This window comes from Ipomoea nil, unplaced genomic scaffold (genome assembly GCF_001879475.1).
Source record: "Ipomoea nil cultivar Tokyo-kokei standard unplaced genomic scaffold, Asagao_1.1 scaffold2480, whole genome shotgun sequence".
In the NCBI taxonomy this organism is placed as follows: domain Eukaryota; kingdom Viridiplantae; phylum Streptophyta; class Magnoliopsida; order Solanales; family Convolvulaceae; genus Ipomoea; species Ipomoea nil.
Genome location: NW_017618908.1, coordinates 6,287,763 through 6,306,460, shown reverse-complemented (window position 1 = coordinate 6,306,460; position 18,698 = coordinate 6,287,763). Strand labels below are relative to the sequence as shown.

General features: G+C 35.0%; 1 protein-coding gene across 1 annotated transcript; it reads right to left on the bottom strand.

Annotated features, from left to right (window-relative positions):
- Window positions 1-1,648: 1,648 nt before the first annotated feature.
- Window positions 1,649-18,648, bottom strand: LOC109152973 (vacuolar protein sorting-associated protein 54, chloroplastic). The gene is made up of 19 exons (XM_019300679.1): window positions 17,643-18,648; window positions 14,885-14,947; window positions 14,526-14,605; window positions 13,473-13,590; window positions 12,661-12,735; window positions 11,543-11,699; window positions 11,154-11,242; window positions 9,484-9,740; window positions 8,261-8,432; window positions 8,081-8,164; window positions 7,600-7,997; window positions 7,188-7,341; window positions 6,297-6,378; window positions 5,110-5,189; window positions 4,124-4,285; window positions 3,411-3,478; window positions 2,765-2,845; window positions 2,405-2,659; window positions 1,649-1,949 (listed from the first exon to the last, which is right to left on the bottom strand). Exons 1-18 carry the CDS (start codon window positions 18,408-18,410, stop codon window positions 2,524-2,526), a joined length of 3,024 nt encoding a protein of 1,007 aa, XP_019156224.1. The 5' UTR covers window positions 18,411-18,648; the 3' UTR covers window positions 1,649-1,949; window positions 2,405-2,523.
- Window positions 18,649-18,698: the final 50 nt, after the last annotated feature.

Here is an 18,698-nt window from a genome sequence, read left to right as displayed (position 1 = left end):
AGGAAAAATGATATATTTTGTCTTTGAATTATAAGGAAATAGTATTTATTTATTCATCAACTATACAACCGTCACTTTTTATTATCAGTTGTTTGTGAAATAAAATTGTGTTCCTCAATTGTCGGCAAAGTTTGTATGTAATTGATGGACAGAAAGTGTTATGTCTTTATATATAATTGATAAGGACTTGGTGTAGGATTATGTATTTCACACCTTAATTTTACAAATTCAAAAATGGTTAATAGTTAAATCAATGAAAAATGTTTTATGTTTTCTATTTTTAGTTTCATTTTATCATATTTTAATTTTCATCAAAAATTAGAAAACAATATGAAACATATGTTTTTTTTTTTTAATACTTAGGGTTCTTTACCAAACAATATATGTTCTATACTTTCTCAAACATTTTCAGCCCAAAAAATCTAAGCCCCACCCCGGAATGTCATCACACGATAATATGAAACATATTTAGTTACACTTGTTTTTTATGGGGGAAAAAAAAAAAGTGGTGAAATCAGTATTTTAAAAAAATCTAATTTTGTTTTGTATTTTCTAATTTTCTAAAGAATGAAATTATTTGAAGTCAATTCTAGGGTAGACAACTTGGGTCTTAGTCAATATATGCGTGCAATTTGGTCAATTTTGGTGCTTTACAACTTAGGTCTTGCAAAAATCTGCCACAAACTTTGCTCAAAGTTGAGCAAATCTTCATGTTGGTTACCTAAAAGTAACAGATATGTCAAGTTTTGATGACTTGTGAATAATATTCGTACTTTCTTTGGTCACAAGATTTTTAAAGTGTCAATAATATGATAGACCACAAATTTTTGCAAAACTTAGAAGTCATGAAATTAACATGAGACCCAACAACTTGCACTTTGCACTATAAACAGTTTACCAGCACTTTATTATTATTATTACTATTATAACCAAAGCTTCACAGTTTCATCGAACTATATCATAGATTCATAGAACCCATATTCATCGGGCTATATCCTAGATCCCATGAATTCATCGGGCTATATCCTAGATCCCATGGATTCATCGGGCTTAAGAAATATACAGAATGATCTGAAATTGTTTCCCTTTGAGACATCCGAGGGAGATGAGAGATTATCGCAATTACAAAAATATCTTTGGATTTAACAGCACAACACATGGGGCGAAATAACAAATGAAGAAATACATTGAGCAAAAACACACGAGTCTAAACTACATTGGTCACCAACCAAAAAAACTAGAAGACCATATTAACTCATTAAATTTATGTGCCCTTTTAGTTTCATCTTATAGGTTATTTCATTACTTCTCTACCCAAATTATTCCATCCTTGAATATAAATTATCGTTTGGGAATCATTTCCATTTCCTCAATATTCTAAAATAATTGGTTCAAATCAAAATGCCCCTTTGATTAAAATCTCAAAGTATATACACAATTCTAATGAATTTATACATTAACAAGACCATGAAACTGCAACAATAGAATCTTCAGAAACCATTGATTTTATCCCACATGAGTTTCATGTAAAATAGAGTAAATCATCTTACAACATCTCTTTACTACAGTTAAAAGGGCATTTGAAAGGATGATTCTTCTTTTGTTTTAAGCAAGAAAATGCAATTAGGCAAATGCTTAAAAGAAGAAATGGAAGAAGAGGGAAAATGATGCATACATTCACAGATTCACCAGTGTAAATTACAAGATATGTTGGCAATTATTCAGCCTTCTGGGAGAACATATGGTGCCCTAAGTTATATATATTAATAAGGAATTTGAGAAGAGGGCAGAAGTCCAAGAAGCCGAAATAATACAATCTCAGAAAAAAAACATATGGCTCATTTCAAATTGTGTACATGAAAACTACAAACTGTTGCTATTGAATCTTTCTCACTTCAAAAATTTGAATTTGTTACAGTAGTACTATATCCATTCAGTAGACTGCACATCTGCAAATATATTACAAAATACCGTTGCAGAAAATTAGTCTCCATTTTGGGATATTTCACAATATTGCTAAGGTACCTCTACTCTTTCAAAATCATTCTGATTTCAAAATGACACTAATAATCTAGGACTAGTGTCATTCACAGCTTGCCATTTTTTTTCTTTTTTATATTTATGGAAATAAGATGCGTGATACATATTACTTATCCAATGAGAAGCAGCTAATGATTTCATTCCAGTCAAAATTTCATGGATTTATGCTGCAATTGGCCAAAACAAATAGAATAATAGTAATTCCGGATTGCATAGTTCACATTATGAGCATCACGTCCCTAACTTCTCTTCATCTCGTCTAATTATTCAACCTATTAGTCTATTACCACTTCAATTCTACAAGGTATTCCTAAACACAAAATAAAAATAAAGCAAACATAAGAACAAAAAAAACACATTTTACCTCATCATTAGTGTAGCATTGATGCATGGGCTTCAGGAAATCCTTGGTAGCTCATTTGCTCCTAAAACACCACTGAAGTCTGCATCCAATTTATCAAATAACTATCTACAAGGAACCTATTAACTGGCTTCTGCACCAAAATTTTGCTCCACAAATTCATCAAGCTTCCCCCAATTAGGTGGATTTGATTTACTCAATTCATCAGATGGCAATGATCTGATACACCCGAGAATATGTTGAACATCACGATGCATTCTGCACATAGCATTCAAAATTGTATTGAATAGCAAGCAAATAAATGGATGAGCAAATGAGTAAATCTTAAAAGTCAGGGAAATTAGGATTCTGAGGCAACATTACCGGTTCTTCACTTGAGGAGTACTGATATCAACGCGTGACAGTGCTTCTGAAATTTGGGTGTGAAAGATTTGCACCACTTGCCTGCAAGTGATGCATACTTCTAAGCATTTTATAGTATCAGCAAGAAAAGGGAATCTAAAACTAGTATCTAAGTTTGCTGCCACAGCCCTGTTTTGCAACTACACTGACATCATGTGCATTCACATTATAAGGCAGTTCAGAATGTACCCAACTTTCCAATTCCATAATCCTATTTGACACACTCATAATACAGATTTAGCAGAGACATTAATATTGGCAATAATAAGATTCAGCATAGTGTTGGTCATAATTGAGATACTTGACATCCCAAGGAGGTGGAGGTGGAGGTGGATGTAGAGCAATCAAGGATTACACACACAACTTCCAAGTCAAATTTGGAACTAAATTGAACCACTGGACTCCATTTTTGGATGTTTGCCTATGTCCCAGTTCAATATCAATTTTAGCCTAACAAGAAATAAGCAAGATTTAGTAAACCTAAAACCAGAACTGAAACAGATCTTGTTCACTTGGACGTCTACTTCCCCTCTTAAAAAAAGATTTCATTTGTGCCATTGCAATCACTAGCATGTCAGATTGTCAGGAAGTGTGCCAGCTTGCTTACCTGAAAATAGTTTGAACATCTACTTCATGCAGAGTTCGAGATAACACACGTTGAAGAAGACCGACTTCCTTCAAAATTAAGCAAGCAAAATTAGTTGGACAAATTTAGTTAGTAAAAGGCAAAATCTAAGGAAAGAAATAGAGACCAATTACAATTTTGAATAACACAATACATGCTAATTTCAACATAATAGCTATTTTTACAAGATGAAATGTAAATAAAGTAAATTGGTGCAAGATAAATGAAAAATGCACATTATAATAGATATGGAGTACATAAAAGATTATGAGTGAAGCTTTTTGCTTGCTAGCGGAAAGTCATTAGGTTCCTTTTAAGAAAACTGATTGAAACTTCAGTGGTTACTTTTTTGGGGTTCTAATGAATTGTGATTTTGCGGTAGCAGTTATCAGGATAGGATATCTAGGTAGAAATATTTGTCAGATTTATAGCACATATATTTTACAGAGCATGGGCTGCACCTCCTTTATGCTACTTTTACTAAAATATTTCATAAATATTAGAGTGAAGCTTTCACACTATCAAGGGTTCAAAAGCCAGTCATCAATAGTGTCTAAGATTAGGACAAGAGAAAAGAAAAATGAGACGATCCTCTCATTTCCCATTTTAGGACTCAATGCATCTAAACCCCCCTCACGAGAAAAGTAATAGAGCTAACATAGAATGACTTCAAATAAAAGTTTCTATAGTACAACCTTTGTAATAGAACGAACAAACTGACTCGGCTGTGAATCAGTATCTTCTTGCCTACTCCAGTTCTCAACCATTTGTGGCAAACTGCGTAGGTGGATTAGCAATCGTTCCCTCATAATCTGTACAAGCTTTGAATGTATCTCATCTCTGTGGACCTTGAAGTCCTAGAAATTTCAAAAAAAGAAAAAAAAAAAAAAAGAAGAATACTTTCATGATTGAAGTTCAAAAAAACAAAAACAAAAACAAAAACAAAACAAAACAAAAAAAAAACAAAAAAAAAAAAAACAAAAAATAAAACAAAAAATCGAAGTCTACATAAGAAAAACAACTATCTAGCCATTTGATTTTCATGATTGAGTTTGAATACTTTGAAATACACACATGTAACATGTAGAAAGCGAATGTCATGCATGATTTTTGTTTTTTTTGAAAGAATGTCATGCATGATTATGCATTACACATTTACATCATCTTATCCTTAACTGATTTTATATCGGAAGGAAAGGACATGTTTTGACTGAGATAAAAGCAATAGTCATATTTTAAAAATCAAAGCTGCCACCGAAAGAAAAAAGAGACAGAAGCTAATGCAGTTCAAGAAAAAAAGAACTGCAATACAAAAAATTATATTTATGTCACAAGCACCAAATATGTTCCAAGAAAAAAGTTGCAGCATTTTTTTTTTTTTCTGTAAATTATACTTTTTAAATAACTGATAATAAGTAAAGTCATCAGTCGATACCACCGAAGGATACATGCAACTGTAACAGAGGCCTTAAGAAACAAGTGCACACCTATACCAATTCGAGTTTATCCAATAATCCAGAAAAAAAAAATCGATTTTTGAATACTACTTTCACTTTTTAAAAATCGTAGCCCATGCACAAGAAGCAGTGGAGTTCATAATCCCTGTAATCATTTTAGTCTGAAAAACTGCCTAGAAAGATAATAGCAGAAGAGGGAGAATGAGAGAGAAAATATCCCTTACCTGTGCTACACGATCAATCTCTAACATCAACAGTCCTTTGCGTGTTTCAGGTACTTTAAGGAATAGAACCCTCTTGATTTCTTCAGCAATGCAAAAGAATATGCCAGAAAATCAGATATTAAAAAATTTGGCAATACTGAATGTTGTTGGAACCAAGGCAAGATCACAAAGACACTACTGATTCTGAAATTTGAACATGAGAAAAAATAATAATAAAATAAAAACTTACAAGTATAGCAGATAAACTTTTAAAAATCATAGAATCCAGTTTTCAAAAAAAAAAAAATCATAGAATCCATATTATATAGAAAAAAGGTGTCATGTATTACCCAACAAGTGTTTCAGGAAAGAGATACAATAATTGGTAAATAGGGTAAATGAAAGTAAAACATAAATATATGGTGGTTTAATATGGTATTTAATTAGGTAAATTAACTTGGTAAGTGATGCGTTTAGAATAATTGAGTATAATTAGGTAAATTAATTTCACAATTAATATATATTGACGGAACTTTAACGCTGTAAGGGCAGTTTTCTCATATAAAAATTGACAGTACAGTATTTTCAACAAGGGGTACTAATCTTTTTTTTGTTGTTGCATTCACTCCTATATTAGATATATATGTATATTACACATGGATGCACGCACATGGTGTGTGGCAACAACCTTTTCATTAATTATATTGATGCTTATACCCTATTCAAAGAGATGGTTTAAAGGGTTTTCATATGAAATGTAGATAAATAAAGATAAATGGTCAGGTCTGTACATTCAATTCCAACACCACACATGCTTAGAACACAGCAAGAAAACAAAAGAAAGTATAATTGCCATCTTCCTTTAAACAAAACAAGAACATATCCTATTGACGGTTTGTAGAGCCGAAAACTGGGCAGACAGGAGGAAAAGTTAACAGGAGAAAAGCCATTCATTAGAAAAGGGGAAAAAGCCTGCCATGTTAGTCATAAGTCATAACTGAACCTTATATCCACCCAAACCATACTAACTATAACATATTTTAAGCATGAAAATGAGCAGAGATGCTAGAAAGTACCAAGTAACTAAAATGAATAATAAATGAGATCAAATGAGACAAGTCATCAAGTAGCATACATATACTGCATGGCTTTGTGTGCATATAAAAAAGATTAGAATTATCAGCAATTAATTAATCAGCATCACATACCAGGTATAATAGCATATGTGAAACTGATTACTTGACTTGCCAAAGCCAGGTGCTTAGAAGTAATAGACTTTAAACCTGACACCTGCATAATTTAATTCAGTTAAATGCTTTAAGAATAAACAATATGGCATAATGCTAGTGAAAAATGTCCCAAATTGATTTTGAAAAACTAGAAATTTCTTAGTCTGTAAGTCAATTCCAATATCCTTATCAGGATCTAACTCTACTAATCTATTACTCTTGTATGCCAGAATAATTCAACAAGGAGCCTATTCTAACAAAAGCAGCTTGGCAAGGCTTAATTGAAGATTATTACAGCTAAATCTCCACAAAACATAGCATGCACACTACAAATCTCACTAAAACTGTTTTTTTCCCTTTCCATAAGAAGCTTGTGGTGTAGCATTTGTACTAGCAATTTGTGAAATCAATCTTAATTGGTGGTATACCATGAATTGGTACACCCAAAAACAAAAGTCCATGCATTCGAAGACTTCAAAACAAGTTGCTCCCTACAGACCAGGTATAATAAATAAGGCTCTTTGGCCTGTAGTCACAGCCCACTAACTTGGTTTTCATCCATTTCTAATATCTTATCTGAATGTCTGATACTTCAGTACTGCTAGCAGAAATGCTTACCATTTCAATCCCTACAGACCATAACTGGGGAGATTGGAAGAAAGAAGAGGGGAAGGTATAGTGTTTATGTACATGATTGTTCAATGAAAAAGGAACAAGATATAGGGATCAGTAGGCAAGAATCCAACACAACCAAAGTATTTAAAGAAGTTATCATTGTTTATTTATTACTTTATGGTCACTAAAAATACTTATCTCAGTAATGCAAAAATCACTATAGTAATTCATCAATCAATTATCCACTATAACTACCTGCATAGCTCCAGCACCAAGGACAAGTTGACAAGTCCTTGTGTTGAAAAATTTCAAGATCTCAACAACACGATGGACAACTTCTGAAGAAAGTCCAGACAAACTATTATTCATATCAATATACTCTGACAGCATCTTCACCAGAATCAAGCCACTGAAAAAGAAACAACTATTAGTTATCATTACTGAGTAATTGTAGTATAACTGAAGTAACAGACCAGAATGACCAATCGAGGGACTGCATCGGTCATAAAAATGGAAATGATAAAATATATCTAAAAGAATACACACACATATTTAATCAAGAGAGACCAGATATGTGATTGAGAAGGTGGAAAAAGCTAAAACTCACCTCTATACACAGACTCAGACACACATAAAGGGAGGAAAGGGTTGATCAGGAACTACTCACCAGTTAACCATGTGATATCCTGTTCCATTGAAATAAAGCATTCTAGGTGAAGCTTTTCCACGTTCCTTTGAGTTCGATTCGACAGTGTGTGCTGAATTACTTTCAGGATCTACATTACCACTCTCAGTTCTCCTTAAACCTGAGGAATTTCCTTGTGCTGCACTATCCAGATGCACTGCAACAGAATCATGCTGCTCCATATTTTGTGATGAATTTGAGAGTCCTGCATCCACAGGGGAACCTTCACTGCCTGGGGCTACAGGACCATTACTTGTAGCAGTCTCACTTGTAACCAAAGTTTCTTCACAAAAGAATGATGTGACAATGGTCTGAAACTCATCAGGCACATCAATCTCGGCCCAATTTTCCTGGTCAAGTATTGCCCTCATCTTTGCCATCTGATGTAATAAGCAAACAATTAGATCATAACAGGTCAAACCGTCAAAACATGGGAAAAACTTAGAGCTGGAAGGGAACTAACTCGAGACTCGTGTTGAAATTCTACAAAACCTTTGGCCTGTGACTGTAGTGTTCCTCGAATGCTATACCCCAACCTTCCACCTATCTGTATGTGTTGCATATCATAGCATCATAACCACTGGGATGTAAATTTAAAATCTCAAAATTTAAGTTTATGATTTAAAAGTATCAAACAGAATACCCTCTCAGTTGCAGTTATGAATTCCTGGGTTATGTTATATATGTTTAGAAACTCCTGCAATCTTAGTTTTGGATGAATTGGAGAACGGACTCCAAGAATCTTTGCCCATCTACCATGAGCAGCATCACAAGCAGCAAAAACAGCTTCTGTATTCTCTCTCAAAATATCAGCTCTGTCCAAAAGAAAAACACCTCAGATAATTATACATGCAGACCATGCCAACAAACTTTAAAAGCATATAGCCTATTTTACACATTTTAAACAGCAAAGGTGCTAGAAGTTGTAAGCTCCCTCCAGAATTCAAATCTGTAAGAAATCTCAACATCTAGACTATTTTGCTTCTGAATTCTTAGGAAAGATGAGAAGGGAGCGATATTCCAGCTCTTAGACTGAATTAATGATCAGAATATTTTTAAAATAAAACCTTAAAAGATCCCTAATAAAGCTAAATCCACACCCTCCTCATAATTCATACCTACAACAGCTCAGCAAAGGACAGAACCCAACCAGAATTAAAATGCTAACTAGGGTTAACAGCTATACAAAGTCTTCAAGACCCACATACATAAGAAAGCCATGCAGTACATAGTTGCCTTCAGAGATAAGAGCAACTTTTCTTCTAGTCAAAGTTGCAAATGAGCAAGTAGAGCGCACAACTACACTAAAGAGGGTGGGAAACTGACTGAAATTGCAAGAAAACATCAGCTACCTTCCATTTTTTGGTATGGGCAAACTGGAAGTCATTTTGTTAATTACAAGAATGCTTTACCAGATAAGCATTTCACAAGTTTCAGAACCACCCACGAAGCAAAACCTTAAAAAGGTCCAAGACTGAAAAGGCAACTCAATACTCACCATCTCACAAACCAAACCAGTTTCAGTCTTTCAAGGTGGCAGAAACTCAAAAGAGTTAAAGCAGATAAAGGACAGTTCTCACCACACATTGCAAAGCTATTAGAAAGCACTATCTCAGGAGGCCCTGGCATAGAAGGGCTATCTCTTTTATGCAACAAACATACAAGGCATTGCACTAAGAAATATGGCAAGCTCTATAAATATCTAATAATGTGGAAACAAATATCCATAAACTATGAAGTGTTTGAAAGGAAATAGTTGCTAAACACTATCACAGAATGCATCAAGAACTTTACTCCTTTATTATTATTGGTTCCTAATTTAGACAAAAGATCATCTTTAGTAATAACAGAAGTAACAGAAGTAACCTGAAATTTCTTGACAAATTTGATGCTGTTGACGCCTCACTACCTTTTCCTTGGGTTGAAGAAACTTTGTTACTGCTTCTTTGAGTAGAATATGGTAGAAAGGAACTAACTTGACTATCTGTTTCATGAGCTGTTTCTGCAGCAGCTGCCCCAAGTGCAATTGCAGCAGCCACTGAATCAGCAGCATAATGGCCATCAACATGGCATATAATCCACTCAATTGCTTTTTTAACTTCAGAAGCCCGTGCCAAGTGGGCCTGCATTCACTAAAAGATAAGAATCAAGTTACATCATACCAGATAGGAATAGACAGACAATAAAATAAGCAAATAAGGTCCAGCACAGTAGTCTAAAATGCAAAAACTTATCCAACAAAGTAAAGTAGATTGATGAAGACGTCACTGGAACAACTTCATGAGTCCACAACAAATAAGATAGCAAACACTAATGTTAATCGCAACAAATAAGACAATCATAACTGCGGTTTCTCAAGGCTATTCTAGCCAAAACCTGAACATCAAATGGCATCATCTACTTATGTTTTTTTTCTGGAAAATATAATGCAAAACCACGGAAAAACAAGAAGTGGTTTAGAACTAGCGGCTGTTCTTTCAAGAAGCTACTGCAACCCATCAAAGCTAACAGATGAAGATATTAGTCCACAGAGATTAATCCCTTAGAACAACTCAGCAGCAATCATCCAATAGGAGCAAAACACAATCTATGCTCTTTGATTTCAATTTCAAAATCATCAAACATCTCCAAGAATGCCTTCAGCACAACCTTCTTCTATTCATATAGTCAGGAATGAGAAAGCAAGAGTTGGAACAAATATGGGCAATTGAAGAAAAGAAAAACAAAAACTAGGTAATAAATGTTATTTTACAGAAAATGAGAAATAAACTGTAAAAAAATGTCTAAGTAAATGCTGTATCCAATTCTATCTATTTCTAAATTGTGTAATAAAATTAGCCTTGAAAATAGTCATTAGATCTTCTTTCACCAACAGAGTACAAACTAGACCATACTCAGAAAGTGATGCAGGATATAAAACACACACACACACACACACACACAAAAGAAAAAAAAAAAAAAAAAAAGAGGAAAGGGAGGATAGCCTCAAAATCACCCCAAACATTCTGCAGGGTAGGAGAATCAAAATAAACACCCCGCCCACCATAGCCATTCTAACTGATAAAAACTAATAATCCAGGGGGTGGGGGGGGAACCCCAGCCAAGATGGCTAAGGACACAAACTTGTAACCACAAGGTCACGAGTTCGAATCCCAGCCCTCTTAGTTTGAGCCAGTTAGCTATGGGCAACCTAGGCTGGTTTACCTCCTTGTGGCCCTTTGCCAGCTAGGGTCACAAGGTGGGATTTACCCCGTGCACACCCTCGGGTAGTGGCTGCGGGTTTCCCACGTCACTAAAAAGAAAAACTAATAATCAGTATGTTTGTGGTCTCTGCATCTAGTTTCTGCTTTGAAAACCATACCAAATACATTTGCTCATCCAGGGATAAATTTATTTTGACCAGATATAAGTATCCAGGAGCATTATCAAACAATGATTTATCAGGCATGACTAATAACCATTATCAACAATACTAAAGGACCACAACAAATAGCAGCCATGGGAGGATGATGAAAAGTGGTCCAAGTATACATTACCTGCACTATCATGAAAACAGCTTTCAAAAGTTGAACAAAACTTTCAGGAGACAGGCTTCTCAGCCTGCTTGCAAGCGATGAGCCTCCACCTGAGCCAGCATACAAGTCAGATTATGAACTAAAGGATCACTACTTTTAATGAACACAAGAGTTCCACCCCCCACCCCCCCCCCCCCCAAAACCCCAAAAAACCACATCATTATGTTAAGGTGAGATGGAATCCTAAGCATATTTTCAGAAAGGATAATATGTATACTTTTCTTTTCCAGGGAAAGAACAGCCTTGATGTGGCAGGGGATAAGGTGTGTACTGTGAAAGTTCCCTTCTATTAACAGTTAAACTATGTCTAGTAGAGGCAGTAGCTAAGGAAATAGAAAATGTTCACCCACCATCTGCATCCACTGCTCGCTCTCCCGTGACAAAATCAGAATCCAGAGGTTGGGCACCAAGAACTGGAAGCAGCTCTTCAACTGATATCTTAATAGCAGTTTTCATATCAGCTGTGAGAGTATCGCGGTACATCCTCAACACAGCAGGGAGCTTTGCCTGAAAAATAGATAGGAGATCATTACATCACATAACATCCCTTGGCAACATATGCAACTGAACTCAAATTTTAAAATGTCAAAATTAGAAATGAAACTAAGTAATGGAGAAAAAACAAAAACGAAAACAAAAAAATAAGTGGCATTTTGATTCATCCACTTGCAAATTAGAAGCCATGCAAACAAAAGACAAATGGATAGGAAGGTTTTCGTTGGGTTTCCATGGGGTGGATAGGATGTGGTGGTGGTGCTTAACCCAGGAATTTATTTTTTCTCCTTGGTGATAGACTTTAATAGCCTTTTTTTTCACTTATGTTCCCTATCCAAACAGGCTAACTACTGCAAACAATCTAATAGTTAACTTTTTGAACTGTTATTTATCTTGTTATAGGTAGTTACTTTTACTATTGGTTCTTTGGGACTTTTCTTCACAATGCTTTCTGGAGATCTTACCTTTTGTCCTCCTGAAATCTATAGCTGCCAACAAACAATTTGACTTTTTTGGACACAGGACATTTAATCCAATATTAGCGAACAGGTTGAAAAATAACCATTAAGGTTGTGTGAGTCCAATTAGACACAGCACATTTTGTCAAATATTGGCAAAGAGTTGCTGCAGTGAAAATCACAGCAAGCCATGATTTTAATAGTCAACCCATGAGCACTCAGCAACTACAAATACCAACTCTCATCAAAATATAATTACAAACCCTTACTTCTCAATCAAAATCCACTTTCTATCTCACATCATAACAGATTTATCAATTATTGCTCATAAGAAATCCTTCTCACAACAATCTTGCACAAATACTCTTGAGGAATTACATTTCTTTCTGCTAACAGCATCATCAGGATCAAGGAGAGAGTAAGCACAGATATGCCATGCATATTTTAATTTTAGTAATCAAAGTAATCATTAGCTACTGTACACTTGAGAAACAGTGATCAAACATGTTACTCACAGTTCTAAGCAATCCAATAACAAGAGGAAGGAGTAGATCTCGAAAATTGGAACTTTCTTCTTCATCCAATCTAACCTACAATACACCAAGAGCAGTTTTTAGAATGATATGATCCCTTCCAAACTAAGGAATGCATAGATTGAATCACCAGAAAACAATTTATGTAAGATGAAAGTATGAGTAGACAAGTGAAGCTATAATGAAATAAAAGCTCTGTGTGGACTATATTTTTAGGATATGGATTACAGGAAGGTAGATTTAAAGAAGAGATCCATTATTAATTTTTCTTTTGGTAAATCAAACATTTATGACAACAAAAAGGTTTCCATTGGAGGCATACTCAATGGCTGAATTTTATGGGCTACTGCAAGTAAAACTACTAAAATACATGACTAAAATGGCACAATTAAAAAAATATTTGGACCTGATCAGAGTAAGAGGCTGCAAAAGGGGGCAAAGGAGTAAGGGAGGAAGACACTAACCTTTTGCTATGATGTATTCTAGAGGTATATCAGATTATCAGTATGTCATAATTTAATTCATGAATCAACTTGAAATGCTCCTTTAGCAGATGATTATTACAGAGGGACAAGCTCAAAAAATCCAATTTATACAGTGGAGAAATTATGGTTGATGCTTAAAAGATGGATAGTCAATTCTTTAGCATTAATGACCTTCAAAATCATTGATCCTTTTTAACTTGAAAACATGGGCCTAGGCCAATCAACAAAACAATAAATTTTAATCAAAATAAAGGTACTGTATATGATAAGTGCATCCTATAAGCAAGATGCACGTAGAATCACACTTACTTCATTTCCTTCTCCATTCATAGCTATAGTTGCTCGAGCTTTAAATTTTGATGTTATTGATGCATCTGTATCTCCAGTGTCGTGTATAGAAGTCCGCATAAATTCTGCTGAAAGAATGCTACAATACTGAATTTGATAAGTCATGACACCAAGGTATATGAAATCTTTAAATTCTCTTTCATATGTGGATAAGATGTATTCCTTGCATGTGAAGTTTTTTTTTTTTTGTTTTGGTTAAAAATAACATGATGAAGCATCTTAGACAGAATGCTTATGTCAAAGAAAGAAATATTTCATATTTGTGATCAAAAACATAATTTCAGAAAGCACTGGTAAAATTCACAAATGGCTATACGTAAGGATATGACCATATAAGAAGAGAGAAGTATCAAAGTTGTCAGGCATAACCCACAACAAAATGGTCAACAAGTGAGCTCTTCTTTAGAGTGTTGATTGATATCATCTTACAGAAAGAAAGAAAGAAATATATATATATATATATATATATATATATATATATATATATAAGTGAGCTCTTCTTTAGAGTGTTGATTGACACACTGACACCTTACACCCATTACAAACAAAGATGTACATCTCTGGACTCGGGAGATGATCACACATTCTAAGGCTTTGGCATGTCTTGATAAATAAATGAAGAAAAAAGTATAAGCCTTAAAGACCTTGACAGCTTGACAGCTAAGGCTTTGGCATGTCTGGACCTGGAATGATCACACATTCTAAGGCTTTGGCATGTCTTGATAAATAAATGAAGAAAAAAGTATAAGCCTTAATCATTAGCAAAACTAATTCCAGAAATCTATAGACATGTTTTCAAATTAAAAGGGTGCCCAGCCACTAAAGCATATGCTTTGCACACTGAGAATTACTTTAAATAATTAGGGCAGCATTAACCTTGACATGTTTTCAAAAAAATTTGGAGCATACCAGAGTAGATAAGCACTTGAGCTCACTAATCAAACAATTACTTCATCATCACTAATTCACTATTCATTTAATTTGAAAACATAAAAAGATCAATAACAGACGAACCTATTAATGGACTCAATCGAAGCAGCCAATTGATCACGAAGGTGACGGAAGCAGTGTAGACCAGCTAATTCATCCTCATCCTATCAAACAGGAAATGACAACTTGGCAATCAATTAAATTACTACATAAAAAAATGCAACTAAATTTTTCTGAGCATAATCCCAACCATATAAATGCAACTAAACTTTTCAGAGCATAACCCCAACCTAAGAAATCAACATCCAATATATTATAACAATAACAACAACAATAATAATAGCCAAGAAGATCCCTAAATTAACCAAATCATTAACCAATTACGAATGTACAAAAATGAAAAGTAAACATAAACAAAGACATTTGATTAACTGCAAATATACCAATAAATGCTGCAAATCATCTGTTACATCTAAAGCTCCAGCACAATCGGCAGACGCAACAAGCTGTGTGAAAGTGAGAATATAGAGTTAGCATGATGAGAAGCATCCAAAGCTTTGCTGGTTAAATAAGTCAGTCAACAATACACATTTCAAAATGCAAACAACAAAAAATACATGCATAAAAATAATTTAATCAACGGGTTGCCGAAATGGTAAATGCGTAAATCACATGGCTGCATTCAAGTCATTATCAACAAGGACAGTGATTCTTTCAAGAATAATACATTCAGTTCCAAATTCCAATCCTGCTACTTTGATGATTTGAATTGTTAAAATTCAGAGTTCCAAAAGTAAAGGGAGAATATTTTCTTTTTATTATTTTTATCTCTGGTCAAATTATTAGGTAGGTCATGGCATAGCTAGGCACACTGTGTCAATGATGTAAATGATAATACACAAACATTCAAATGGAAATACAAGAATGTTCATATGGTAATCTGAACATTTTGCTTATGGAATTTAATTATATTCATAACCCAAGCATAAATGGGTTACCTCTTAAACATTATTATATTACTACCTAAACATCATTGACACGACGCATCTAACTAGGTAGGCAATGGCCTACAAGTAAAACTATTATTTTCTTTGGGGGTCACCGAGTCTCAGAAGCTTGATAACAAAGCAAGATATATTCCACAAAAATGTCTATAAACAAGATATTGATTTATTTTATAATAGAAACATCCAGGTACAATATACACATCAACAAGACACACTCTTATGACAGCCATGATAGAATAATCATAAAGCGTAGAAATATATGACAACGAAAAAATTATATGAATTAATTACAAAAGGAAATTCAAAACCAGGCTAACTTTATTCAAATGCCATATCATTATCAATATTTATGAACACAGGAAGACCATGTGCGTGTACTGATAGCAACTGATCCTATAGTCTTAACACCAAATGAGCCTTTTTTTAAATAATGAATTTATTAAAAAACAATACCAAGTTATTGATGGTTATAAACTAATTATAGAAGTCAGATGCATAGAGCTCCTGAATTCCATAAGCCCCTTTAAACCACCTACAGCCATTTGATTACACCAAAAGAGAAAAGAACACAGGACATTTATCTTTTACCCTCCTATCTACAGGGGTAACCAAGCTCTCAAAACATTTTGGGTTTCTTTCCTCACATAAGATTCATGGAATTGTGTCCATGACTTTCTAAAAAATTCTCATGACTTTGCACGCTCTCCAAACAGCCAAAAGACCTTTTTGCAGATTTACCATCAACTATTCCATTCTTAAGAGAAGAGCATGCTCTTGATCACCCATATCATAATTTTACTCTTGCAAGGGTTACAGACACATCAGTTTATAAAGTCCGTCTCACCCATAACAAAGCAATTAGAGGTAATATCTACAGAACAGAAAGCACGAATGAAAATTAGCCCAAAGCTATAAAAAAATTGCAAAGATAAGTTGGCTAAGTACATTTGCAAAGGGTAGCTAGAGTGCTAGACACACATTTCAACACAAAAGTTGGGCAGAAAATACTCAACATGCAAAATACTCCATATAAGATAAATGCCTAGGTAAGACTGCAGAGAAGTATCAGAAAGATAGATTAATGAATTTACTGATGTAGTAGTAGCTGATCATACAAGTCCATGAAAAGTTATTGGCTAATCAGTCTCCATCAGTTAATAAATCTCAAAGACTCAAAGTGTGTTTCTTCCTTTAATTCTATAACCACCACATTACAATGAGTGGGATGAAACCCCTCAAGAATGTTTCTTCTTTGAATTTACAAGCTCTCCATGGAAATGAAACCTCCCTCAACATTGGTATTATTTCAGTCATACAGCCTTGTTGCACAAAAAAAAAACCCACACATCTTTGTTTAGTTTCAATCTCCTCCATTTCATGATCTCCCTACATGTGAGTTATGACTTTAGTTAAACATGCTCTTATAGAGAAAACTCTACCAAGATCCTTAGTGAGTCCATTTTGTTATTCAGCATTCCAACTGTCTTCAATTTAGAAGTTCTGCTTGGTATCTTTCTTCATTTTCTCTAGTAATATAATAAGTAACTCTTTTCTAGCTAAACAATGGTATCAATAATCAGTTTCTAGCTGAAGATTAGAATACAGCTATTCTCTTGCAAAATATTTCAAATTTAGCAAAATAGTGAAAATCTCCACTTTTTAACAAGCTGCTGGAAACTTTGGTTCTTCATTGTCCATGTTTTTCTTTGTCTTCTCTTTAATAGAATAACCCTATTAGCATTTCTCGCACTAGATATCCAAATTCACAATGTTGGGTTTTTGTCAAGGAAAACTCCTAAATAATTTTAACTCCCAAAATTATAACAACAATATTATGGGTGCACAATTGTATAACAAACTAAAACAATTGGTCTCTTAAACTTGAGATAACTGTTTAATGTTCTTAAATGCTTCAATCCTAGAAATTGCACCTTTTAGATAGTCCATCTCTCAGCTAATGCAAACTAAAATGTTTGGTAGCTAATCCATCTCTCTGCTTCAATTAAATAATGTTTGATCTTGTCATATGATAATTCTTTGAGTGTTTTTTTTTTTCTATTCAGTTTACCTTCATGTGATCCTAATCATGAATCACAAATGTCTATTATGGAAATATCCAAGCACATATATGGAGCAAAGTCTGACAGAAATACAAAATGCAGCTTCATTTATTCTCCAGAAATTTAGAACATACCAACTTAAGAGTTGAAAGAGCTTGATTAACATATAGAATCAGCCTCAACTTGTTCTGCAAAGCAATCAAATCCCCCCTCTGCTCATTCAAGTCGTGGACCTTTCTAGCAGACCCCACCAAATTTGCATCCAGCAACCTTATGGACTCCTTCAGTTCTCGTATTCTATTACACCCTTCAACGATCTTACCATTGAGGTCCTCCAGTTGACCCTGAGCCTCGAAAAAGGAGCTTGAGCGCAAGGAAATCTCCCGCACCAAGTGTAGTTCCACTACATCCAAATACTGCGAGAGCTTCTCTTGCAGCACCAAATTCTCGGTCGTGGTTCGGAAGGGGCACGCAGCCTTGAACGTGGCACCCTCTTCCAATTGAAAATCCTCCTTGAAGTAGAGCGCGGGCACTTCCCGGAGGCACGCGACGAGCGCATTCTCCCCGTTCTGGCCTTCAAGGGACTCAAACTTAGTGTGCTGTTGGATGTCATGGAAACGGGCATACGGTTCGGAGATAGAGGACAAGTATGTGACGAAATCGGGTCGGACGAGATCAGATCCGGGCTTGGGCGGAGGCGGAAGAGCGGCGAATTCGGGGACGGGGACAGACGCCGAGGCGGACCACCACCAGGTGTCAGATTTTCCAGCATGCGGATTATTGAGAATGGAAGCTAAGCTCTGGCTATGGCTGTTGGATTCGGAGTTGGATCGCGAAACCTTAGTGTTGAAACTCTCTTGAGCTTCGAACCTTCCCGACGACAGGGAAGGCTGTGATTCCATTTTCTCCGTCAAGATCTAAATACCATAGACGCGCATCAACAACAACACGAGACGAAGAATTTGCACATGCATACACAGAGTGAGTGATCTGAATCGCGGAGGATTGGATCTGAATGTGATCGAAAATGAGCAGTGGCAGCGATGGAGGAGTTAGAGAGAGAGAGAATGTGGTGACTGTTCGTTCAGCGGTGAGGTGAATCTTGGTGTGGTGTCGACCCTGCAAACCCCAAAAAGGAAAGCGGAAGAGAAAAGGGGTCCAAAATGAGAATTCGGAAAGTTATGGGGAAG

Coding starts and splice junctions, on each gene's coding strand:
- LOC109152973 (XM_019300679.1), bottom strand. CDS start 18,410: ATGGAATCACAGCCTTCCCTGTCGTCGGGAAGGTTCGAAGCTCAAGAG. Junction 13,591..14,525: donor TCGATTGAGTCCATTAATAG/GTTCGTCTGTTA, acceptor TCAGTATTGTAG/CATTCTTTCAGCAGAATTTA. Junction 2,846..3,410: donor GATGTTCAAACTATTTTCAG/GTAAGCAAGCTG, acceptor CATCACTTGCAG/GCAAGTGGTGCAAATCTTTC.